Source organism: Gekko japonicus, unplaced genomic scaffold, assembly GCF_001447785.1.
Source record: "Gekko japonicus isolate JY-2015 unplaced genomic scaffold, Gekko_japonicus_V1.1 scaffold43, whole genome shotgun sequence".
Classification (NCBI taxonomy): Eukaryota; Metazoa; Chordata; class Lepidosauria; order Squamata; family Gekkonidae; genus Gekko; species Gekko japonicus.
In genome coordinates, this window is record NW_015173123.1 from 281924 (window position 1) to 306611 (window position 24688).

The 24688-nt window shown below is 52.6% G+C and overlaps 1 protein-coding gene across 4 annotated transcripts in view; it reads right to left on the reverse strand.

Moving 5' to 3' along the window:
* Positions 1–1168: 1168 nt before the first annotated feature.
* TNFAIP1 (TNF alpha induced protein 1) overlaps positions 1169–24688 on the reverse strand; it is a 32357-nt gene continuing 8837 nt past the window's right edge. For all 4 annotated transcript variants that reach the window (XM_015421927.1, XM_015421925.1, XM_015421924.1 and 1 more), the window contains 6 exons: positions 15647–15996; positions 14155–14324; positions 12521–12610; positions 10322–10374; positions 8260–8455; positions 1169–2117 (listed from right to left, as the gene is read on the reverse strand). In XM_015421927.1, coding sequence (XP_015277413.1) covers positions 1905–2117; positions 8260–8455; positions 10322–10374; positions 12521–12610; positions 14155–14324; positions 15647–15860 — 936 coding nt within the window. In that variant the 5' untranslated portion in view covers positions 15861–15996 and the 3' untranslated portion in view covers positions 1169–1904. The remainder of the gene's footprint in view (positions 2118–8259; positions 8456–10321; positions 10375–12520; positions 12611–14154; positions 14325–15646; positions 15997–24688) is intronic.

Consider the following 24688-nt stretch of genomic DNA (forward strand, 5'->3'; position numbering starts at 1 on the left):
AGTCACAAATTCTTTCAGAGCTGTTCTCTCAAGGGCAGTTCTCAAGAGAGCTTTCTCAGCCCCGCCTACCTCACAGGGTGTCTGTTGTGGGGAGCGGAAGGGAAAGGAGATTGTAAGCCGCTCTGAGACTCCTTCGGGTAGTGAAGGGCAGGGGTATAAATCCAATCTCCTCTTCTTCTTCTTCTCATCTGCCTTTGCGATGTCACGGCAGCTTTCAGAACTGTAATATTACAAGCCCAACCCAGCTTCAGGAGGTAGCATTAAAATGCCCCTCCCAGTCCAGGGAAGAAAGAAACATGGCCACTATTTCCGTGACCTTCCCCAGCCTTAAGAAAGGACTGTGGAGAGTTTTCCAAAACTGCTAGCAGAGGCTGAAAGCGCACAACCCACATCCTGGGATAGACAAGTTATGTTCCTCATAATATCATTCACACAACCAGGCACTAGGGGGAGCCCTTTACACTAAGGAGGTCTATCTAAAACTAGGCGTGATCTCTTCCCGTCAAAGGGCCTAGGGCAGTCCGCCTAAAGTAGGAAAACCATTGCAAATACATGCCTTCTTCAATCGTTCTCAGCCCAAATGGATTGCTTCCAGCTCCTGCCAAAGCCTCAGAGAGCCAAATTAGACTTCAGGGCAATAAAGCTGGTTATCTGATCCACACATTTCAGCTGGCTTTGCAGAACCTGCAATAACTGATGCATGTCAGAACGGTGCCCCTGAGGTCGTGCTGAGTGTTGGGCGCATCCCTGAAAATGAGCACAGCCTGAAGTCAGGGACGATCCCTCCCCCTCCCCCAAGGCCACACCCATACTCTTGTGCTTCTGAGGGGTTCATGGGCGCCCCTCGAGCTTGGAGCCGCTAGAGGACTGCCTGTGCATGCAGCCGCAGGGCGCTCGGGAAGCCCCTGAAGCCCCTCCCACGTCCACCACGATTACGGGGCTCTGAGATGGGGGTGGGGGGGACACGCCCAGGGCTTATCCAGATGGACCCTTGTGCAAGATTATAAATTTCTGGGAAGCCCTTTGAGCACGGATCCATTACCCTGGATGACTCACGATGGTCCAGACTCAATGCACTTCCAGCCCCCCCCCCCCCCCCCCTTACACACCGCCCCCCCCCCCAGTTAAGCCTACTAACAGCCTTAAAGAGTTTCTCAATACTCTGCTTCTTACTCTTTGACTTTATTCGCCGATATGCTAAAATAATTAAAAACCCCAATTGGTTTATGAACACATGACCCAGCAGCAGGATCACACGGCAGCCGTGAACGAGTCGCGGGTGAAGTCCCAAAGGTGGGCCTCTGCGGACCCAGCTGCCCTTCCATTTGTCCAAGGCTGGGGAGGGGGAGGCAGCACTAGGACGTGCAGGTGCTCCCCGACACCACGAATAGAGGCAAGGGGGGGGCGGCCCCCCGGAAGCCCTCCCAGCTCCAAGCGAGCCTTCAGAACCAAACTCTACTCAGGTTCAGACACAAAGCCCCGTCTCCCCTAGACAGAAAAAGAGCCGATTGGCCACCTCACTGCTGCGTTTGGACCTTCCGGTCATCCTCTGCAACTGGATCGCAAACGTCTGTTAAAAAAGGCAGTTTAAGGAGAGTCCTCAAGGCCACTTCTGTGAGAGGGTCGCTGGCAAGGGAAGACAGGAGGGGGGGAGACAGTCAACCCAGGGGGGCTTCCAGAGCCGGGAAAAGGGGTGCTTCGTTTAAGACTGCTAAAGTAAGCCAGCAGCACAAGGCATCAGGCCCTCAATCCTCCTGCAACGGGACGAGTCACAAACGTGCTGAGCGGGTTGGCATAAGCCACAACCAAACCGATGCCAGACACCTGACCGGGGAACCATTCAGAGCATCCAGCAGCCAGGCCCTCGCTGGCCGGGAGATGCCCTTTGGTGCTGCCGCAGGGGCCTAGTGGCCGATCTGCCGGTCATCGTAAGTGCTGTATCGCTTCACGTGGATGCGCCGCACCCTGTCGCACAGCTCGAAGCCATCGTCGTCCTCGCTCTGAGAGGCCTGGCTGCGGCTTGTGGCTTCCAGCAGAGAGTTGTCGGGTACGCGGGGGGTCTCGTACAGCAGAACATTCAGCGTTTCCTCGTAGATTCGGGCCTCGGGGAACTCAACCTGGAGGAGGACGGGAGACAACAATGGTGTTAATGGCAGGGATCCGCGGGACAGCAGAGACAAGAAACAAGTATCTTCCTTTGCTGGCAGGTACGTGTGAAGAACGAGGAGCTCTCCCACATTTGAGAGCAGCTTTCCAGGAAAGGGCTGGCTCACTCAGCAGCTCACCCCCATTAGCAACAGGAGCAGTAATGTGCAAAAATATGCAGGTGTCAGCTAAGCAACCAGTGATATCCAGTATTTCACACATTTCTTTTGACCCCACAAAATCGCTGCAGTGATGACAGAAGAAACAATGGATGAAATCTTAGCGAGAATTTATTAAAATATTTATATATTTATTTGTTTTTCTTCTCCCCAAAGGGGACACATCAACCTCCCCTCTTTCATTTTATTTTTACAACAACCCTGTGAGGTAGGTGAGGATGAAAGAGGGCGATTGGCCCAAAGTGGCGAACCCAGGACCAAGCCTGTCCCTGGACAAACACTTTCTCCTTGTCTGTCGCTGTCAACGGCTCCCAATCAGGAACTGCAGTTAGGAGGATTCCGTCCATTTACACCCTGCTTTTCTCCCCAGCAGTGACCCAAAGTGGCTTACAACACTCTCCCCTTCTCCATTTTATCCACACAGCAACCCTGCGAGGGAAGATTCAAACCATGCCGTGTAGGTATTGCCCCGCTTGCTTGATTTCATTTGTCACATCCAACAGAGACGAGCAAACCTCCCTTGTAGATCAGGAAAATCCGCCAAGGAGGGCACTCGAGGCTCAGGGATGCGTTTCTGTGACCCCGGAACTTACCTGACGGTTCCTCCTCTTCCGCGGGGGGAGGCCATCCCACGCCTCCTCTCGCTCCAGGCGGGGCTATGCAAATGTGTGTAGACGGCATTGGCTCAGAGCGAGGCTGACCCTCCAGTCTTAGTCTAGCCCAGCTCCATAACAGATTTTGCGTCCAACTAGACTTTATTCTCTTTTATTTTATTCTGGAGGGGTTGTGGATGACTCTGCCCAACTGAAGAGAAGACAACTTCAGGTAAGTCCCAGTGTTTCGTTCTCCTTCAGTGGGGGAAGTCATCCAAACCGGTTCGACGCCCAAAGCGACAGCCTGGGTGGGATCCTCATCCTTATTTTCATCCTGTTCCACCACTGTGCTGCACACCTCTCTACCAGATGACGTTTCCGCTGATTTTAACCGGTCCCCCCTACAGTGCCTCACGCAGGTGGTAAAAGGTGGACCAGGATGCGACTCGAACGATTTCCTCCACCCGGACGCCTGTGGGAAACGTTGCTCTGTCGCTACAGACCTGGTGTGTCGTGGAGAGAGAGAGACGCCTCTCAGACACATGCCTTGAGACTGTCACCCCTGTGAGACACAGACAGAAAGTCCTTTAGCCTAAACCAGTAAGCGGACACACAGAGTTTGTGCCAGACTCTCTCTTTGGGATAACATGACATAGGACAAAAAGACGGAAGTATCAACTCTTGGTTAACATGATTGGGGGGGGGAGACCTCTGGCACAAAGGACGGGTCCCTCCTGTGTACCACCGAGACCTTGTGAAACACACACACACACAGTTCCTTCCTCCCTGGCCAATGAAGCCCCTAATTCAGAAATCCTTCTTGCAGAAGTCATCTCTGCAAGGAAAAAAAGAAGTCTTCTGGGGAGGAGACTTTAGATTCTGATGATTTGAAAGGATCAAGTGGAAGTTTGCTCAAGGCCTGTGACACTTTAGAAAAGCTCCCAGTAAGCAACCCTATGCCAACTGTATGGTTCCTTCGAGGGAAACTTAATGTGCCCATGAGAAGGAAAATTAGGCAGTCTTATGCGGTCCCACATAGTGGCCAGTGCCGCAACAGGTCTTTTAAAGTATCCAGTCTTGGAACCTGATTCCAACCTCCACATAGAAAGGGAATGTTGTATTTGCAAGTAAGTTTCAGTGGATCCAGCTTTTTGGTACTGGCCCACTTTTCAGTGTTTGCCATGTACAATTACAGAGACGACTGGAAGCAGGTATTCTGGGCTGCAACATGGTGTCAACTACTGTCACTTGGAAGGCCCAATTCTACTCAATCCGCCAGTTACGAGTCAAATAGGGTCTGGGTGGTGAGTGGATTCTTGTACAAGGAGAATCCAGCGCTTAGCAATCTCCACGGTGGAGATACTGACATCTTCACTAGCTCTGAGACACAAAAAAAATCTGTGCCAGAAGGGAGATATGAAAATCACCTCTGTTGTCTCCTCTGACACTTTGTTCAGGCCTCAGCTGATCACTGTGGCCAGAGGAAAAGCAGACCACTGGGTCAACGACAAGTGTGTGTGCCCTCGAACTCTGCCCTGTAATCGCAGAAACTGATTAGAAACCTGGCAACTTGGTTGTAGTCTGATGTTGTATAAAGATCCGAGATAGGGATCCTGAAAAAAGTGTGATTTTGCTAGAAGACCTTTTTGTGTAGACTCCATTCTCCTGGATCTAAATCCTTCCTGCTCAGCCAGTTGGCTTGGCAGTTTGCAAGACTGTAAAGATGTTATGCTTTTAGACCTACGGAATTTCCCCCCTGCCCAAACGAACAGGATTTTGGAATCGTGGAGGAGCACTACTGATCTGGTGCCTCCTTACCGATTGCTGTGCGCCTTTGCCGTAGTACTGACTGTGTGCCCTAGCACATACTTGTTCCTCAATAGGATTTGGAAAGCACGCAGTGCTAGTCTGATTGCCCCAAGTTCCAGCCAGTCCGTACTGTTTATATCTTCCAACGAGCTCTGTCTGCCTTGGACAATCTGATCCCTGTAGTGTGTTCCCCGTCCTCTACTGCTGGTGGCCAGACTGCCATCAGGTAAGGAGGCTAGAGGAAACTGACTCCCCCTGTCCAATCTGATCGTGAAGTCCACTAGTTTAGTGACTTCTTCCCGGGGGGGGGGGGGAGAGTACCTTGACTTATTTGTGCTCCCCTTTTGTGTGTGTGTGTGTGTGTGTCTTTCTGATAAGGGAGAAGAGTCCATTGTAAAGGCCTGGCATGGAAGCAGGCCTAAGGAATCAGATCTATGGATCCTCAGGCCCACTACTGGCAACCGGTGCATGAGGTCCACCGACCTCTGCCGGGTTTCTTTCACCCCTTCCAACAATCTTTCCTGCTTCTCTGCAGGTAGAAACTCTTTGGCCATCCTTGTTTGAATCTTGGCCCTGAAGTGGGCTATGTCCCTGGAGGGTGTGAGATTATTACTATTATTTTAGCACACTGACCAGGCGTCCAGGTGCCTGAAGAGATTGGTGTCCTAGCTCACCTCCGCTGCCTCCTAGGCTCTGTGGAGGATATCATCCAGGTGAGGATAAAGGTGGATTCATTGTTGTTGTAGGTAGGCTACTAGAACTACCAGGACCTTGGCAAACTCCCTTGGAGACGATGTCAGCCCAAAGGGCCTTGCATTGGAAATTCTGGCCCTGAGAAGTCAAAAAGGGAAGAGCTGTCTGGAAGGTGGAACACGCAGGCAAACATCTTGAAGGGAGGTCTAAGGACGTCATGTGGTCGTCCCACTGAATACGCTGCAGAATGCAGTGAAGTAATTTTAAACTGGAACTTGTGCTTCTTTACCCATAGATCAAGACGGGCCGCTGTGTCAGTCTGTCTGTAGCAGTAGAAAAGAGCAAGAGCCCAGAAGCGCCTTAAAGACTACCAAAATATGTGGCAGGGTGAGACACTCTCGCTTCTTCAGATACCCAGAGCTTCAATTCTTTCCGATTTAGGATTGCTCTCCAGTCCCTGGCTCTTTTGGGGACTACAAACAGAATGGAATAAATCCCATGGAAATGCTGTTCTAAGGGCACTGGTTTCACTGCCCCTATGTGCATTAAATGTTGGATAGGTCACAACAGAAGAAAAGGTGCCTCTGTTCTGTCTTGGGAAGTGGGGAAACACAAAAGCGAGGAAACAACTGGAATTGACCCCCAACCATATAGGCAGCTGGTTACCTGATACTGGGTAAATTGGTGGAAACCATTATTAGGGAAAGAATTAGTAGGCACATAGATGAACAAAACCTATTGAGGCAGACTCAGCATGGGTTCGGTAAGGGAAGATCTTGTCTCACTAAACTGTTAGTGTCCTTTGAGGGGGTGAACAAACATGTGGACAAGGGGGACCCAATAGATGTTGTTTACCTTGACTTCCAGAAAGCTTTTGATAAGGTTCCTCATCAAAGGCTCCTAAGAAAGCTCATAAATCATGGGATAAAAGGACAAGTCCTTTTATGGATCAAAAACTGGCTAATTAATAGAAAACAGAGAGTGAGTATAAATGGGCAGTTCTCTCAGTGGAGGGGGGTAAGCAGTGGGGTACCGCAGGGATCAGTACTTGGTCCACTGCTTTTTAACTTGTTCATTAATGATTTGGAGATGGGAGTAAGCAGTGAAGTGGCTAAATTTGCGGATGATACAAAGTTGTTCAGGGTGGTGAAAACCAGTGAGGATTGTGAAGCACTCCAAGGGGATCTGTCAAGGATGGGCGAGTGGGCGTCAACATGGCAAATGGGGTTCAATGTGGCCAAGTGCAAGGTGATGCACATTGGAGCCAAAAATCCTAAATATAAATACACATTGATGGGGTCTGAACTGGCAGAGACAGATCAAGAGAGAGATCTTGGAGTTGTAGTAGATAACTCACTGAAAATGTCGAGACAGTGTGTGACTGCAATAAAGAAGGCCAATGCTATGCTGGGGATTATTAGGAAGGGTATTGTAAACAGATCAGCCAATATCATAATGCCCCTATATAAATCAATGGTGAGACCTCATTTGGAATACTGTGTGCAGTTCTGGGCACCACACCTTAAAAAGGATATTATAGCTTTGGAAAAAGTGCAGAAAAGGGCAACTCGAATGATAAAAGGGTTGGAACACTTTCCCTATGAGGAACGGTTAAGGCGCTTAGGGCTCTTTAGCTTGGAGAAAAGACGACTGAGGGGTGACATGATCGAGGTTTATAAGATTATGCATGGGAAAGAGCAGGTAGAGAAAGAGGTACTTTTCTCCCTTTCTCACAATACAAGAACTCGTGGGCACTCCATGAAATTGCTGAGTGGTTGGGTTAGAACGGATAAAAGGAAGTACTTCTTCACCCAAAGAGTGATTAACACTTGGAATTCACTGCCACAGGAAGTGGTGGCGGCTACAAGCATGGACGGCTTCAAAAGGGAATTAGATAAGCATATGGAGCAGAGGTCCATCAGTGCGTATTAGCCACAAGGTATAGATAGGGGCTCTGGGGCAAGTGATGCTCTGTCTTCTTGGTGCTTGGGGGGGGGGTCAACAGTGGGAGGGCTTCTAATGTCCTGGCCCCACTGGTGGACCTCCTGATGGCACCTGGTATTTCTGGCCACTGTGTGACACAGAGTGTTGGACTGGATGGGCCTTTGGCCTGATCCAACATTGGCGTCTCTTATGTTCTTATGGTCTTTGTTTTGTTGGTTCCTGTCCTGTTTGTTAGGAGGGAGCTGTCTCTGTTGGAATCTGGACCCATAGCCAAAGGTGCAAGAGCACCTAAAGTCCTTTAGTTCCCATTCTTTTTAAAATGCTGATGAATCCAAAATAGACAGAGGATCCACCTTCAAATGATTTAGCCATAGGTTCATTCTAACCACCATATTGGTGGCCCGTGCTCCGGATTGCATTGCCTTCCAAAGCAATAAGTCAAGAGTCTCCAAGAAAGCAGAGCATGGCTCAAGCGTCCTGCTGGAGCGGCAAAGCTACTGAAACGGGAGGGTCAGCCTCACTCTGAGCCAATAGAGTCTGCACAAATCTGCATAGCCTCGCCTGGAGCAAGAGGAGGCGTGGCCTAACCAGTGTGGATGACTTCACCCCACTGAAGGAGAACAATGGCGAGAGAGATCTACATGGGAGTAACTCCCCCAAGCACAGACGACGACCCCACCCCAAGCAAAAATGTGGCCAAAAAATAGAGCCCAATCAACTAAGGAGCTAACCTGGAACTATGTCCAGGTATGAATCCTCACAGACCTAACTTCAAAAGATGCCCTTAGCCTCTCCAGCACAACTACTGGACTTTGCCTTGAGGAAACCTGCCAGGCACACAGGAATGTCTGCGTCAGCATCTCCCCACAGGAAGCTGGAGACCAAAGTCCCCGTACCTTGGTCTGCTTCTTCTCGGTAGCATAGACGATCGACGTGCAGCAGACTTCGGCCAGTTTCCGCCCCTGCCCGTAGAAGGACCAGCAGCAGATCTCATCGCCAATCACATCCTTGATGAAGAGGACCCGCCCGTTGAAGCGGAGGGAGAGCTTATCAAACAGTTCAATGTTCTTCAGCAGGTTGTCATCAGAGTTGCTGAAATGCAAGGGGAAGAAAACAGAAGTGAAGGAAGGGGGAGACCCAAATGCCCCCCCCCCCGGACCATTTTATCTATCATGTCTATGCTCTTCTGCACGAGAACCAAAGAGGCGCCCAGCCAAATTAGACCCAAGGCATCCCATTTCCCAGAACAGACACACCAAAGCTTCCAAGAAGCCCCCCCCCCGAACGTGAAAGCAATAGCTAGGGTTGACAGCCTCCAGGTGGGGCCTGGAGTTTCCCCAGAAGATCTCTTCAGAGATCTGGAGCTTTGGAAGGTGGACTCAACGGCACCCCTGCTGAGCTTTCTGCTCTCCCCAAGGCCCCCCCTCCAAATCTGTAGAAATGTCCCTGGCTGGTCTTCACATTCCTCAGAACAGGCCCCCCCCCGCACTTCTGACCATGTACAATTGCCTGTACCAACGATCCTCTTTTAAAACAATGTGAGCCAGGAACCAGCACTCCATCCTGCCTGTCCCCAAAAAACTGCACAGCGGATTCCCTGGGCACCCCCCTCTAAGTTCTAGAATTATGAAGGTGGGAGAAAGGGTCCAATCCACCCACTTTCTCCACATCACACGCCCCTCAGTCATCATCTATGGTTTAAAAAACCCTCAAGCTCCCAAATCATTTCACTCTTTCTCATGAGGACAGCGCTCCAACCATGCTGACTGTTTTTAGTTTATTTTCGATTTTTAAAATATAGAGATAAAACGAATACAGGTAAAGTTCTGAAGTACAAACCACAAAGCTATTATAAAACATCAATTATATAAGCTCGTAATTAATTTCTCATTCTAGACAGGAAAGCATTCCATTTTCACCCAGGGGAACGGCGATCCCCCGAATCGACCTCTGATCACAAGTCTGCAACAGACACAACGTGGGGTGGGAATGATGCATGCAGCCCTGGCTCCTTGGAAGGAGGGTGGGTTAACAATGTACTGGATGTCGTTTGAAAACCTGCAGGCAGAGGTTTGTTCCATAATAACAGCCACCTCCTACTCAGTTTTCGGTGGGATGCCCCCTCCTTCCCAACTTCTGGTCAGCTTCTTCTCCACTCCCGGGGCTAGACTGTCGGACAAGGAAACCCAGGCTGGAATCCCCACTTGTGCCATGCAAGCTTACCGGGGGGGGGGGGGGGGGCTTGGGCTAGTCATGCTCTCCGGGCTGACCCTACCTCACAGGGTTGTCGTGAGGTTAAAATTGAAAAAAGGGGAACCATGTAAGCTACTCTGAGGCCCCACTGGGGGGAAAGGCAGGGCATAAATTAAGTGAATAAATAAATCTTCCCCATCCGACCAAGCCAAGCAAGTCGGCCGCCTCCCCACCTCCAAACCTTGTGGGGCTCAAGCATCATGACGATGGCCTTCCCAGGCCCTTCTGCCTGCAACAGCGCCTGCTGTGGGTTCCAGGGCTCCCTCTCCGTTGAGCGAGTGTCAGCTGGCTCATCGTTCTTTAGCCTCCGGCTCACACATTTTTGTCTTAGCTTGGGAAGGATGTGGCTCCGGAGCAAACTGATTGATGCAGCAGCCAAATCGCTCGCCCAAAACTTTAATGCCAGGAGCTCACAAAGCAGAGGTTTTGCTCACCAGACTCCATGGCTTACAGGGAGCACCAGTTGTGGCAGTTCTTCTAGAGCAGCGGTTCTCAACCTGTGGGTCGCAACCCTTTCACAGGGGTCGCCTGAGACCATCAGAAAACACAAATTTCTTAGGAACCGAGACACCGCTGGGGGTCACCACAACATGAGGAACTGTATTAAAGGGTTGCGGCATTAGGAAGGTTGAGAACCACTGGTCTAGAGTGTCTTTGGTACCAGACGCACCAGGATCATGCCGATTCAGAAAGCACAGATCTTACCTTGTGTAGGAGTATTTGTTGTTACTTCTGTTGTAAAGCAGCTTCACCACAGGCTAGAAAGAGAGAGGAAGTGTCAGCTTAGAACAGGAGAGCGGCATTGTGGTGGACCACCAGCTCAGAGGCTGGGAGCCTCCCCGTGCAGAGCCCACCAGCAAGGGGAGGGCGTTTCCAGCACAGCCCACTTGTGAGCACCCCAGAGCGGCATCCAGCGGCCACTACTGGGGGAGATCACGTGGACCTTGGTCTGATCCAGCACACCAATTTCCATGCGCTCTTTGGGCCCGCTTGACCATTCAGCAGAGTCCTGGGCAGGCTGCTTATCCCAGCCCTGGGTGCCTCGGCGCGCAATGGGGCCAAACCCCTGCCCAGCCTGGCTTCTGCAACCCTGGGAGAGAAAGCCACGGACACCCGCTGCCTTGGTGGCAGCCCCGGGCACTTCCATCTGCACACCCCTCCAGCCCGAAGGCGTGCCCTGCGCGAGCAAGTCCCAGCCCCACGTGGCAAGAATGGAGCGCGGGGAGCAGCGGCCAGGCTCTGCGACTCGCCATGGATCTCGCACGGCCACGGACACAGCAAACGATCTAGCCGGCCCGGGACGCTTTCTGAGGAGAAACAGGACGGACGCAATTAAGCTGCACCAAGCTCAAAGACAAAGACCTTCCCCCTGCACAGTCTTTTAGGTGATATGCGATCACTGGCCGTTAACACAATCCAGACATTCAGTGTCCCGTGACAGCCCGGAACCTCCGATTCAGATCTTCCCATTGTCCCCAAAGCTCCCGTCAAATATGACTCTCCTTCGTGCCATCAGTTTTGTAATTCTGAATTGTAATTCCATCAATAGCGTCTCTTCCTGCTGCCCTTCCCTGATCATTTAGTCAGTTCTATGGTGAGATGCCCGACTCCCAAGCACTCCTTTATCCTGTGCTACGGCCTTTCGTTTCATGACAAAAACCCGTGTTGCCCTTCTGGCCCCAAACAGCCAAATCGGTCTGGCTTTAGGGCCCGTCATTTGAGTCTGAGCTGGGCCTCAACATGGACTGCAGCTCAGGAACTCAACACACGGACCCCTTCCGCCTTCTGCCTGATTTCTAGGCGTACCAGGGTGCCGGCAAGCCACCTGTGAACGTCTCTTGCCTGGAAAAGCTTACCGGGGTCGCCGTAGGTCAGCTGGGACCAGAGGGCACTCTCCACCCCCGCCCCCATGCCCAGTGTCTGACCTGGAAAGCCCGGGCTTGTCAGATCTCGGGAGGTAAGCAGGGCCGACCCTGGTCAGGAGTTGGGTGGGAGACCACCAGGGAAGCCCAGGGCCGTGACATGGAGACAGGCAACAGCTCTTGCCTTGGAACCCCCACTAGGTTGCCATAAGTCAGCTGTGACTTGATGGCAAAATAATCACTGCCACCACCACTGCCGCCACCACCACCGTGTCTGCTTAAGACACTCCCACTGTACCAAATCCCAATAAACGCCATATGCCTTTTTTACACCTTTAAATCAGGTCTCCGTCACCTTTTTCCTGCCAAAACTCGCTACTTGCAGTCACCTCCTCAGGTAAAAGACCCCGATCTTCTGCTCCTTGTGCAGACACACAAGCCCATTCCCCATGTTAGTCCCAAACGGTGTCCCTGTGCTGGGAACCAGGGAATGCTGGGAAAGGCTGCCGGGGGCAATGCGAGCAAACGCGGCTGCAGCTCCTTATCAGAGGTGCTTTGGCTCCCCGGCAGGCGCCCGGAGTGAGACCAGCCAGCTGCGCATCCCGTCCTCCTAGCAAGGAGGAAGAGCACAAGCAGGGCTTCCCTCCTCCATGTTAGCCTCATAACACCCCTGTGAGGTGGGTCAGGCTAGAAGTTCACAAAAACCACCAAGTCCAGCAAGTGAAATCCCTAGTTGCGTGGCTATCTGAACCAGTCCCAGCCCAGCCTTCTGACCACTCCACAGCACAGGCCCCCAAAGAGCACCACACCGAAAGAGGGCCGGGCCCAGCAGAGTGGCTCACCAGAAGCAGGCCTCCAGGGAAGGTGGCTTCTCTCCGCTTCATTTCCCCCGGCAAAAGACCAGGGCACAGGCGCCTCGTTCACCCGCGACACCCTCCAGGCTCCGAACCCCCAGCCTCTGATGCAGCGGCCCAAAGCGGGAGTCCCAGGAAGCGCCTCCTCCCCTCCCCTCCCCTCCCCCCAGACACAGACAGACACCCACCTTCACGGAGGACTCTATGAGCCTTTCTTCTTCCTTGGGGGAGGTGATGACAGGGATGTTGCAGACTGCCTTGTAGGAATCCTTCTTGTCCTGAGAAAGGGCAGTGAAAGGAGAGAGAACGTGAGAGATTCCCCACGGGACCAGACCCCTGGCCCACCTAGCTCAGCGTCCCGTATCCCGCATTGGCCAATCAGATGTTTCCGGGAAGTCCCCAAAAGCAAGCCTTGTTCCCTTAACAGACCCTGGTATGCAGATGTAAATTGTGTCTGAACCTGGAGGGGCCACGTACCCATCACAGCAGCAGGGATGGCCCAGGCCGGCTTGACCTCAGCAGGGTCAGCTCCGGACAGTACTTGGACGGGAGACCTCCAAGGAAGACCAGGGTCACTGCACAGAGGCAGGCAAAGGCAAACCACCTCTGAAGGTCTCCTGCCTTGAAATCACCACATCCAAAGGCAAAACACTCCATAAGGAGAACTGATGTCTTTTCCCTCTTATTCTCATCAGCTTCATCCTTTCCACTCATCCAGCCCATTTTTACCTCACCTGTCCTTCAAGGAGCCTCAGAGCGGCATGTGTGGCTCTCCTTTTGAGATTTTATTCTAACCGCCACCTCACCCGGACTGTCACTTTAAAGGTCTTAATGGCCGGGGACCCTCATGCCTGCAGGACCATCTCTCTTGCTACAACCCCCCCCCCATGCTCCCTCCAGTCATCCTCTAGGGGCCTCTGGCAGGGGCCTGGCCCCGGGATGGCTCGGTTAGCTGTCTCCAGGGGAAGGGTCTTCTCGGTTGTGGCCCCTATCCCGTGGAAGGCACTCTCGGGTGACACCCCTGCCCCGGATTGTTTAGGCTTGCCTTTGAAGGGTAATTCGCATGTTTGGCTTGTTTGATGCTATGGTGCTATCCACAGATTTTAACTGTTTAATACTGTAATGTTAATATTTTATACTTGTTTTTATGTTTTTACCTTTTTATACCAGTTTAATGACGTAAGTCACTGCGAGACCCTTTGGGTGAGCAGCGACTTAAAAAAAATCTAATACATAAATAAAATTGGGTGCCTCCCAATTCTAATGTCAGAGGGGAGGGAAAGATCTCTCTCTACCCATTTTCTCTGTGCCATACGGAGTAATGCAAATCGTCCCTGGGCCCTCGTCACCACCTTGACCCGCCTTCCTTCCCTCTCAGCCCTCCTTCCCCTGCCTTGAAACTTCAGGCGGAGACCCTCCACTCTACGTGCAGCGGTTAAGGTCTCGTGCTGGGTTTGGGCACGGGAGCACCAGACTCTGAAATCTCCACTTGAAAATCTCTGCCAGAGGAAACAACAAGCGGGTCGCAGCGTGAAGAGCCCTGCTGGACCAGATGAAAGGTCCACCGACCCCAGCAGTGTTTTCCACAGTGGCCCGCCCAGTCCCTCCCCACGAGAACTGATAAAACGAGGCATGGCGGCAGCTGACTCCCTGCTGCCGCCGCTGCTGTCACATCCCCAGACAGGGCCTTCTGACTGCACACGCCGGAGAGTGGAGGGTTCTCCCCCCGGAGCCTTCTGGTCCTGCAGTTCTCTGACGTGGAGTCTGAGAAAGGCTCACGCGCAGAGTGTCATCCCCCTCCCACTGTCCCGCTTGCTCTTACCTGCAGGGCAGCCTGGCAGAGGTCGACCAGCCCCTGGATTAGGTAATACTTGGCTTCCGCCATCAGTTCTTTGATCTCCTGCCGGTTTTTGGGCAGCGCAACTGTGTTGTCGCGGAGGTAGTTGAGAATGCTCCCAAAGTGCTTCCCGCAACGATCAATGAGGATCCAGCCTGGGGGGTGGACAGAAGACACGGCCCTTCAACAGGAGTCGGCGTCCCACCCACCATGCCGGGGCTCCCACTGGGAAGGTCATGCAGCAGGCAAGACTGAGTCCAGGGAGGACAGGCCCTCTTCACCCACAGCAGCAAATGCACAGCAGGGGGGGCGACAGCAAAAACACTGTGCAAGACCTCAACACCTCCACGGGTGACCCGAGGCAGGGAAACGTCGTGGCTGTGGAATCGCTACTGAGAACAGCTTTCCTACCCAGTGAGGAAAGTGAGGGCCAGAGAGACACCCAGAAGGCTTTGCAGCAAAGGAGAAATTTGAGCCTGGGCCTCCTTAGGCTAAGCCCTGACCGAGAAGGGCCAGGCCAGCCGGATCTCATCCAATCTCAGAAGCTCAGCAGGGCCGGCACTGGCCAGTGCCGGGAGGGGAGAGGCCACCCAGGCTATGGCAAACCACCTCCAAACACCCCTGGCCTTGAAAGCCTGACGGGGTGGGGGTCACCACAGGTCGGCTGCGACTTGGTGGCACTTCCTTCCTTTCTTCCTTCCCACCACCACCATTTAGTTGTTAGTTCCCATCAGGCAACCAGCCTGGAAGCCGACAGGCCCCCCGGCCCCACAGAGTTTGCAATCTGAAAACTGGCACAAGAAAACCAACTAAGAGAGGTGAAGGATGAACTCGGGAGGGATCGGGGCGCATCCTTTGCACACAGACTGCTGTTTCTGTAGGGAAGGGGCCACATGCCAGAGGCTTCACGGGAATGGTGGCTTTTGAGGAGCAGCTGGGAGGGAGAGAGAGAAGGGGCATCCTGCAGGAAGCAGTGCCAGGCCTGGGGGGAAGCAGGGGGGGGGAAGGTGGGGGCGCCGAAGGGGCTGCAGCCGGAAGAGCTGACGGGTGGGGAGAAGAGACTGGGATATGAGAGCAGAGGGAGAAGCGGGGGAGGGCTGGGCTTTGTTGCAGGTCAACTGCGGAGGAGCCGTGGCTCAGGGGCAGAGCATCTGCTTGGCATGCAGAAGCCTCCTGGCTCAAACCCCAACGGCATCGCCTGTTCAAATGACCTTACGGGCTGGGAAAAATCTCTTCCTGCGCAAGACTCTGGAGAGCAGCGGCCAGTCAGAGCACACATTTCTGGCTCCAGGGAGCAAAAGCCTGACTCAGCATAAGACAGTTTTGCACGGCTTTGACAGATTTTGTGTGCTGCCATGCGCATCTGGTTACAAACAGGATGGGGGGGAGAGACAAGCGTTTCTCTCCCCCCCCAATCCCATTTTAACCACATGCTCGTGGCAGCAAGGAAAGACCCGCTTACCAGCCTGGCGCTCACCTTCCTTGTCAGAGAGGACCTCCATCCTGCCGCTGAACATGGCCTTCAGCATGGTGTCGTGCCGCGTCAGCACAGGCACGGTGGTGTAGTACAGGGAGCCGCCCACGTTGAGGCGCAGGTATTTGCTGCCCGGGCTGCCAGCTTTGACACTGCCGCTCCTGGGCTTGGCTCCCGGCAGGGGGTGGGCGGTGGTCAGGCAGGTGTCCCCGGACATCTCCTTCTGCAGGTAGATGATGACTCTGCAGAGGGTGGGCTTGGCGGACTCCGCCGTGGTTGGAGGCGAGGCACGAGGGGTCACGGGCTGGGCAAGGGTGGCAACAGGACGCTTGTCAGCTGCTGGTTCCTGGGGGCTACAAACAACACAGACGGTTAGGAAACAGAAGAGCAGGCCCACCAGATCAGACCCCAAACCCGTCTGGGCCAGCCAAGGGACTCCAGGCAGGGATGCGGGTTTTAAGCGGGATATTTTCCAGAGCCTGAAACAGCAGGTCACCTGATCTAGCAGGCTTGTATTTATGGAAAAAACCAAGTGGGCAGCTGTGTTAGGCCATAGCAACAACACTTGCTACAGCATAAGCTCGTGTGAGTCACAGCTAGGGTTGCCAGGAACTGGTGGGAGGTAGTGCAGGGATATGTGAATTGCTGTTGCTCTGATGGCATGATGTCACTTCGTGCACAAGGCCATGCAACTCTATGGATTTACCATAGAGTTTTCAATGGAATCCTACAGCAGCCCCCTGACATGACGACACTCCTCCCAGCTCCACTCCAGAAGCAATGCTGTGCCACTGGAACAACAGCAGTTTTCCCCGCCGCCCTACGGGACGGCACCGGGGAACTGGGGCTGCCGGGATCAGGTTCTCCCACTTTGGCAGCCCTCCTCAGAGCCCGCTCCATTAGAAGCACTGGAAGATAAGTCCATAAATACCCTTCTCCTGCCTTTCCATCATTTATAGAAACTGGCCTGAGGGATTGAGAACTCCAGTGCATCTGATGAAGTGGACTCTGATTCACACTGGGATATATTTGTTGACTCTCAAGGTGCCCCTGGACTCTTACAGGGGAGGGGGTGAGGAGCAAAAGACACTGAAAATGGTTGGTGGCCTATTTCTAGACAGGAGATGGTTGCCCAGTCATCTGCTCCATCAGAATTTAACTCCCTTCCAGGGAGGAAACCGAGGCACCTCACTTTCACTGCCACGCTCCTAGGTGTCGCTTGCGTGACCTGTTAGCTTCCTACCAGGCTGAGACAAATCTGATTCAGAAGAATGTGAAACACATTTTCTTTTGCTACAGGCTGGCTTTACCCATGACTCGAGAGCAAGCTATCTCAATCCAGTGTCTTCACTAATTGCGCTTCATGCCTTCTATTAAGACCAAGCAAAACGACAGAGAGCTGTCGTGCACGCTTCCCAACTCAGAGGCCTGCACGCTGCCGGGTATCCTTGGGGCCGGTCCTAATGAAGAGGCTGGCGCGGAGTCTGTCCTCGCTTTGGGAGTCTGGGCTGGCTCCACCGTGAAGAACTCGCCTGTGACTGACTGAGGGAAACAGGAACAAGTTTAGTGGCACGGTCATTTCCTAATCTATTCCTCTTGCTTGCCCTGAGTCTCCCAGTTCTGTTCCCAGGAGTCTTGTACAAATATTTCCAGCAAGATGTTGCTCTGCTAAATCAACCACAGTTCTGGCTTTGCTTTCACTTGTCGTCAGAGATCAAATCAGAATTTTAGCTTGGTTGTGATTGGACTGGCATGGCCAGCCAGGTGAATTCATAATCTGAGTTTTTATTTAGACTGTTATGTGTATTGTGGTTTTATTCCCCCCCCCCAATATGCTCTCTCTCACAATTCCTTGAGGTTATCACCTGAAAAATATTAATTACAGCTTTGAAACTGCCAAGCTTGCTCAATATTACATGGACACTGACAAGCCCAGGAAACGTGAGGAAACAAGAGCACTATGCAAAAAAATTATGCTTTGAGGGAAGAAACATGATGGTCAGAACAAATGAGTAATAACCGCCACCTGCAGCTTTAGATGCTAATCACCTAAAGAAGAAACCAACAATGCCTTCTCAAGGGATCACACCTTTCCACGGGGTGGGGATATCTACTGACTCTCTGCCTGGATAATGGAGGGCACCTTTTTAGCTGACTGTAAGGCTTCTGAACCAATTAGCCAGTGTAGTCTAGGGGTAGAGTCTCAGACTATGATCTGAAAGACCCAGGTTCGAATCCCCACTCTGCCATGGAACCTTACAGGGTGACCTTGGGCCGGTTACATACTCTCGGCCTAACTTACCCCACAGAGCTGTTGTGAGGATAAAATGAGGGAAGGGAGAACCACACATGTTGCCCCAAGGGGCCTTGGCAGAAGGGCAGGATTAAAAAAGAATGCCCTCCGTAAGACAGGGAAACACCGCAGCACTTCATTGACTCAGAATGCTTATTTGCTTCATTCTCCAAGCAGTGTTCGAATCGGAGCGGCTTACAGTAACTTCCAAACGAAAAGCCATACCGGTAGTAGTTTAAAAAAACAGCAGCAGCAAAACAAAACAGCCGCTCAGAAAAGAACCGGAGCTAGAGCAGCTAATCAAATTAAACAGCACAATAAAGGGGATAAATAAAATCACACCATTCACAAAGGCTTGCGCAAATACAAAAGGTTTTGACCTGGTGCCTAAACCCTTAAAAAAAACAGGCCCCTGGACCAACACTTGTCAGGCTGCTCTAGGCTGATCCTGCACTGAGCAGAGGGGGCTGGACTAGATGGCCTGGATGGCCCCTTCCAGCTCTGTGTGATTCTAAGATTCTCAATGTGCTCCAGAGCCGAGGGGCCAACACTGGAAAGACCCCTCTCTCCGCCCCCCACCTGTGGGCATATACAGAGATGGGCCTTGAGAGCCAGTATGGTGTAGTGGTTAAGTGTGCGGACTCTAATCTGGGAGAACCGGGTTTGATTCCCCACTCCTCCACGTGCACCTGCTGATGTGACCTTGGGTCAGCCACAAGCTCTGGCACAGCTGTCCTTGAAAAAGAGCCGTTTGTGTCAGAGTTCTCTCAGCCCCACCTACCTCACAGGGTGTCTGTTGTGGGGAGGGGAAGGAGTTTGTAAGTCGCTCTGAGACTCCAAGTGAAGGGCGGGGTATAAATCCAATCTCTTCTCTTCTTCTTCTTAGGTACCAGTGTAAACTCAGCAGGCAAGCTGATAAGGAGCAGGTGGTTCTGCAGGTAGCCCAGGACTTGGCCGCTTAGGGCTTAATGAAAGTAAGACTTTCAGTTGTGCCTAGCACCCAGTTTGGTTCTTTTAAAATGGACAGAGTATGCCACATTCCGCATCATCTGAAATGTGGGGGAAGACAACCCGGTGCTTTCCGAGAGCCCCCTGCGCGTCAGAGTGCTGCAGCCACGAGAACCACCGAGCTGCTCCTTGGAGGAGACCCACGTTGTCCACTGGTTCACTGCACTGCCAAAGAGGGGCAGGGATTTGGGGGCTGTTCTCAGCCCTCCAGGATGACGTGATGGGTCTGACTCAGACTACCCCACACAATAGAAGCACTTCCTCCACTTCCCCCTCATCCGGGCTTCATGCTTTGTGCTGGGCTTTCAACTGGAAATACCCACCGGCTTAGCAGTGTTTCTATTTCCAACACCACAGCACAGATAGCCTAACCTGGTGCGCAGAAGCTATTCCGGGACAGGCGTGTGCAGCCGGCCAGTGAAACGGTCCGAGGGCCAGGAAACGCAAAGGCCACCCCCCCCAGGGGACGAGGGACAGGAAGCAGAGGTTCTCCAGCCTCTTGGATCTTACATCAGCTGAAGAACGCAGGTCCCACCATGACAGAAACATACAGCCCACTTTTCCAAGAAGGCCATGTACTCATTTACAGGCATTGTGTTGATACATGAACCATTTCTGGAAAACTATAGGGCATATTAAAAAGGTTGCTACTAGCATGTCAGGTCACAGACGGATAACCCGTGGCAGGTCCCTCAGGTCTGGAGGGATTGAGGGAGAGCAAATTCGTAGGAGCTGCTATGAAGCCCCTGTGTCTTTCCAGTGGAGGACCACCGGTATAAAGACCCTGCTCCATTTCTGGCATGTGTTTCACAACCGGAGTAGAACCACTGAGAGTTGGTGCATGTATCAGCCCTGGATCCGGGAGACCCAGGTTCAAACCATCACTCAGACAACAAAGCTCACTGGGACAACCCCTCAGCCCAAGCAACCTCTCAGGCTGCTGTGTGAAAAAAGCAGAAGGGGAAACCACGGGGGAAGGGCAGGAGACAAATGGGGTCCCCCTGCACAGCCTGCTCCCCACCCCACTCGCAGGTGCCTGGCTGATCACAAGGCACCCTCTCTCTTGGCTAGCAGGCAGGGGCTGTGGCTCAGTGGCAGAGCATCTGTACTGCATGCCGAAGGCCCCGGATTCCATCCTCAGTACCTCCAGTTAAGAGGACCGGGTAGAAAGACCTTGGCAGAAGAACCCGGAGACCCACCGCCAGCCAGAGTAGGCAGTACAGGCCAAGGGCAACAGAGGGAAGCTTCAGGTGCGCCACTCCAGTGCAACACACACTCCGTGGAGCTCTGCTCTTTCAAAAGGCCTGCAGCTCCAGCAGCATGTCTGCTCTTCTTCTGGAGCCTCAAGGCGGCCAGAGGCAGGAACCTGAGCAGTTTGTCTCCCAGGACAAGGGGCACGCGGTGGGCGTCCTCTCCTACAGCCCCCCAGACATTAAGAGTTGTCAAGGCATCCAAAGTTGGGAGCCGGGGACTCAACTGAGAGGGTGGGGCAGCATGGCATACAGCCCGATCTCATCAGATCTCAGATGCTAAGCAGGGTCGTACTTGGAAGGGAGACCACCAAGGAAGACTTCACAGAGGAAGGCAGTGGGAAAGCACCCTTGCATCTCGCTTGCCTTGAAAGCTCCTTGCTGGGGTCTCCATAAGTCGGATGCAACTTGACAGCACTTTACACATGTGCGCGCGGACACACACACACAGGGACTCAGTCAACTGGAACATAGGCTGGAAAACATGAATTCCGTGTAAAGCAGTAGCATTCCCTGCTTGGAAATGAACACAAGGTTATGATTGAAACGCCTCATCATAAAACTGATGGCGTGACAACACTTCGTGCTTTGTGCTGGGCTTTCAACTGAAAATACCCACCGGCTTAGCAGCGCTTCTATTTCCAACACCACAGCACAGATATAGCCTAACCTAGTGCGCAGAAGCTATTCCGGGACAGGCGTGCCACCGGCCAGTGAAACGGTCTGAGGGCCGGGGAGCGCAAAGGTCACCCCCCCAGGGGACGAGGGACAGGAAGCAGAGGTTCTCCAGCCTCTTGGATCTTACATCAGTCAAAGAACGCAGGTCCCACCATGACAGAAACATACAGCCCACTTTTCCAACCCCTATTCCAAAATGTAGAAGCTGACAGCAGCAGGGAAGGAGGGCGGGTGGTGTGAATGCACAGATGACCACTCGAAGATCACCAGTTACTGGTAAGCAACCTGCTTATCTTCGACGTGGTCTCTGTGCTTCACACCCATGGGAGATTAGCGAGCAGTGGCCTACCTGGAGGAGGGTGCTGGCAGGTCCTTTACTGCGTAGCCGAAGATAGAATGTGACGGCCCATGCTGGTATTGGTGTTCATACGGACGTCTAGGGCGTAGTGCCTGATGAAGGTGTTAGGCGTGGCCCACGTAGCAGCTTTGCAAATGTCCATCAGTGGCACTCCCTGGAGGAAGGCAGTGGAAGTCGCAACAACCCTGGTCGAATGAGCCCTGATAGGGCCAGGCAATGGCTGTTTGGCGATCAGGTAACATAGACGGATGAGACCCACAATCCACTTTGACAGGCGCTGAGCTGTGATGCGAGTACCCAGCTGTGCTGATGCGTAAGAGACAAACAGTTGTGAGTCTCATCTCGTTGGGTGTGTTCTACTGAGGTAGAACAGGAGAGCCCGCTTCACATCTAAAGTGTGTAATAGTTTGTCTTCTGGTGATGTTGAATTTGGGGGAAAATTAGGGAGGAAGACCTCTGCCTGCAGGTGGAACTCTGACATCACCTTCGGCAGGAAGGAGATGTCCGGGACGAGGCGGACTCCGTCCGGGACGAGGCGGACTCCGTCCGGGACGAGGCGGACTCCGTCCGGCAAAAACGACAGGTAAGGTGTATTGTGCTGGAAAGCCAATATTTCTCCCACTCGTCTAGCTGATGTGACAGCAATTAAAAAGGCCGTTTTCCGTGCTAGAAGTTTGAGGTCGCATGTTGCAAGGGGTTCAAAGGGCTTCCTTGTGAGCTGGCGGAGAACTAGAGGAAGGTCCCAGGGAGCGACTGGAGTTTTCACAGGAGGATAGAGATGCAATAAACCTTTTTTAAAAGTTTTGAAATCGGATGGGAAAACAAAGTGCATTCGTCAACTGGAACATGGTAGGCCGAAAGAGCGGCCAAATAAACTCTCAACGATGAATGGGAAAGTCCCGAGTCAGCTAGGGAGAGGAGGAATTGGAAAACTCTTTCGAGACCCACTGAGGTGGCTTGAGGAGTGTCATCACCAAGGGAAGAACAGAACCTTCGCCATTTATAATTGTAGGACCTCCGCGTAGTAGGTTTCCTAGAGTTCAAGAGAACGTTCACTACGCGGGTGAAGTCGGTTACATTATTCTCCATGCCGTCAGTTTCAGTTGTAGTATGTCGTGATGTAGGAGGGGGGAGTCAGAGAGGAGGAGGAGGTCTTGAGCCAGAGGAAATTGATGGTATATCACTTCTGATAACTCGAGGACTGTTGAAAACCAAGGTTGTCTCGGCCACCATGGGGTTATTAAGATGCAGTCCGCGGCGTCTCTGAGTATTTTGCGGACCACTCTCAGAAGCAGAGGTAAGGGAGGGAATAGGTAAAGAAGTCCCGTGGACCAAGGGAAAAGGAGACCGTCTCCCAGAGATTGTGGGTCCCTGCCTCCTCGACTGCAGAACAGAGGACACTTTTTGTTGTTTTTGGTGGCAAAGACATCGACTTGGGGAGCTCCCCACTTGTGGAAGAGTGGGAGGAGGTATGCTGGGTTCATCCCCCACTCGTGAAGGCTGAGTCCTGCTCGACTTAGATGGTCTGCCTGCACGTTCATGTGTCCGGGAATGTGAGTGGCTGCGAGGAAAATGTTGTTGGCGATGCAAAGCTCCCACAACTGGACGGCAAGGTTGCAGAGGTGTAGAGAAACAGTGTTTCCCTGTCTGTTGACATAAGAAAGGGCCGTGGTGTTGTCCGTGAGGACCGTGACACATTTTCCCTTGATTAAAGGTAGGAAGCTGGTGACAGCGTGTTGTATAGCCAGGAATTTGAGGAAGTTTATGTGTCACTTCCTCATCTGCGCGTCCCATTTGTCTCCAACGGAATGGCCCATGGAGTGTGCACCCCATCCTGTCAAGGAAGCATCTGTCATTATGGTGACTTCGGGTGACGGAGGATGGAAGGGTGCTCCCTGGAGGATATTCGAAGGGGCAGTCCACCAAAGTCTCGTAAGCTGGGAAGAGGGGATAGGAGGACGATGTTTGCGTTTTTCGACAGATCGTAGTTGCGGATAAACCAGAGCTGTAAAGGGCGCATTTTGAGTCTAGCAAAGACAAGAACCGACGTAGTTGCAGCCATCAGGCCAAGCAGCCTCTGAATTTGGAAGGCAGTGATGGAGGGTTGGGTACGGACAACGGTGGCTAAGGAAATGATATCTGCCGCCCTGTTGTGGGGCAGGTAAGCCATGCATGTCGTGGAATCCAGTATAGCACCAATGTACTGTATTCTCTGGACCGGGCAGGATTGAGACTTTTGTTGATTGACCTGTAGGCCTAGATTCTCCAATAGTGCCAGAGTCTCTGTGATGTTTGAGACCAGGGCGTTCTTGGAAGGCGCTACCAGAAGCCAATCGTCGATATATGGGTAGATGGAGACACCCCGGAGATGGAGGAAGGCTGCAACCACAATCATAGTCTTTGTGAAGACTCTTGGGGCGCTGGACAGGCCGAATGGAAGGGCCGTATACTGGTAATGATGTTGACTAATTGCAAAATATTGGCGGTGGGCGGGGTGGATGGTAAGGTGGAAGTACGCGTCATGGAGGTCGAGGGTGGCCATCCAGACGTGTCTCCGAAGCAATAGCATGATCTGTTGTAGAGACACCATGCGGAAGTGGTGGTAGGTCACAAAACGGTTCAGTTCCCTTAGATCTAATATGGGTTGAACGCCTCCATCTTGCTTCGGGACTGTGAAGTACCGGGAATAAAACCCCGTCCCGTGGAGATGTGGTGGTACATGTTTGATGTCTCCCTTCTGCAGAAGGACGGACACCTCCTCTAGGAGAGGTGGGGAAGGGTGTGTGGAGACGATGACAGGAGTATTGGGGTTCTGGTGCAACTGGATTTGGTAGCCTCGGGTCAAGACGGATAGCACCCACTCGTCCGAGGTGATGTGACGCCAAGTGTGAAGAAAAGGTGACAAGACAGGTTTGAGCTGACTCGGTGACTGGGAAATCAAAAACCCTGCTTGGAGGGTTTGGTTTGTTTGGTGCGGGAAGATTGTTGCCTGGAACCGAATCTTGGTTTCTGGAAGGTGGATTTTTGGCCTCCCGAAGATGTTCACGGTCTCCATTGTGCGTCCGGAGACTGACGAGTTGGGGTACGCCTCTGCCAGGATCTGAACCAGGTGCAGGACGGTATGGTTGCCTCGCAGAGGATGACACTCCTAGAGCTCGAGAAGTTTTTATTGCTTTTATCTAATTCCTGTAAAGTAGAATCAGTAGTGGCATTGAAAAGTCCCAGGCCATCAAATGGAAGGTTTTCCACATAAGATCTAGTATCCATAGGCAGATTAGTATTGCGGAGCCAGGAATGTCTCCTGAGAGCTATTGCAGAGGCCATCGTTCTGGAGGATGCCTCAAGGACATGCTTAGTAGTGTTGAGCTGTTGTTTTGCCAACACCATGCCTTCCTTTTGGATGACTCTGGCTGCCTGGAGTTTGTCTTCTGGGAGGTGGGCCAGAAGTTCGGAGAACC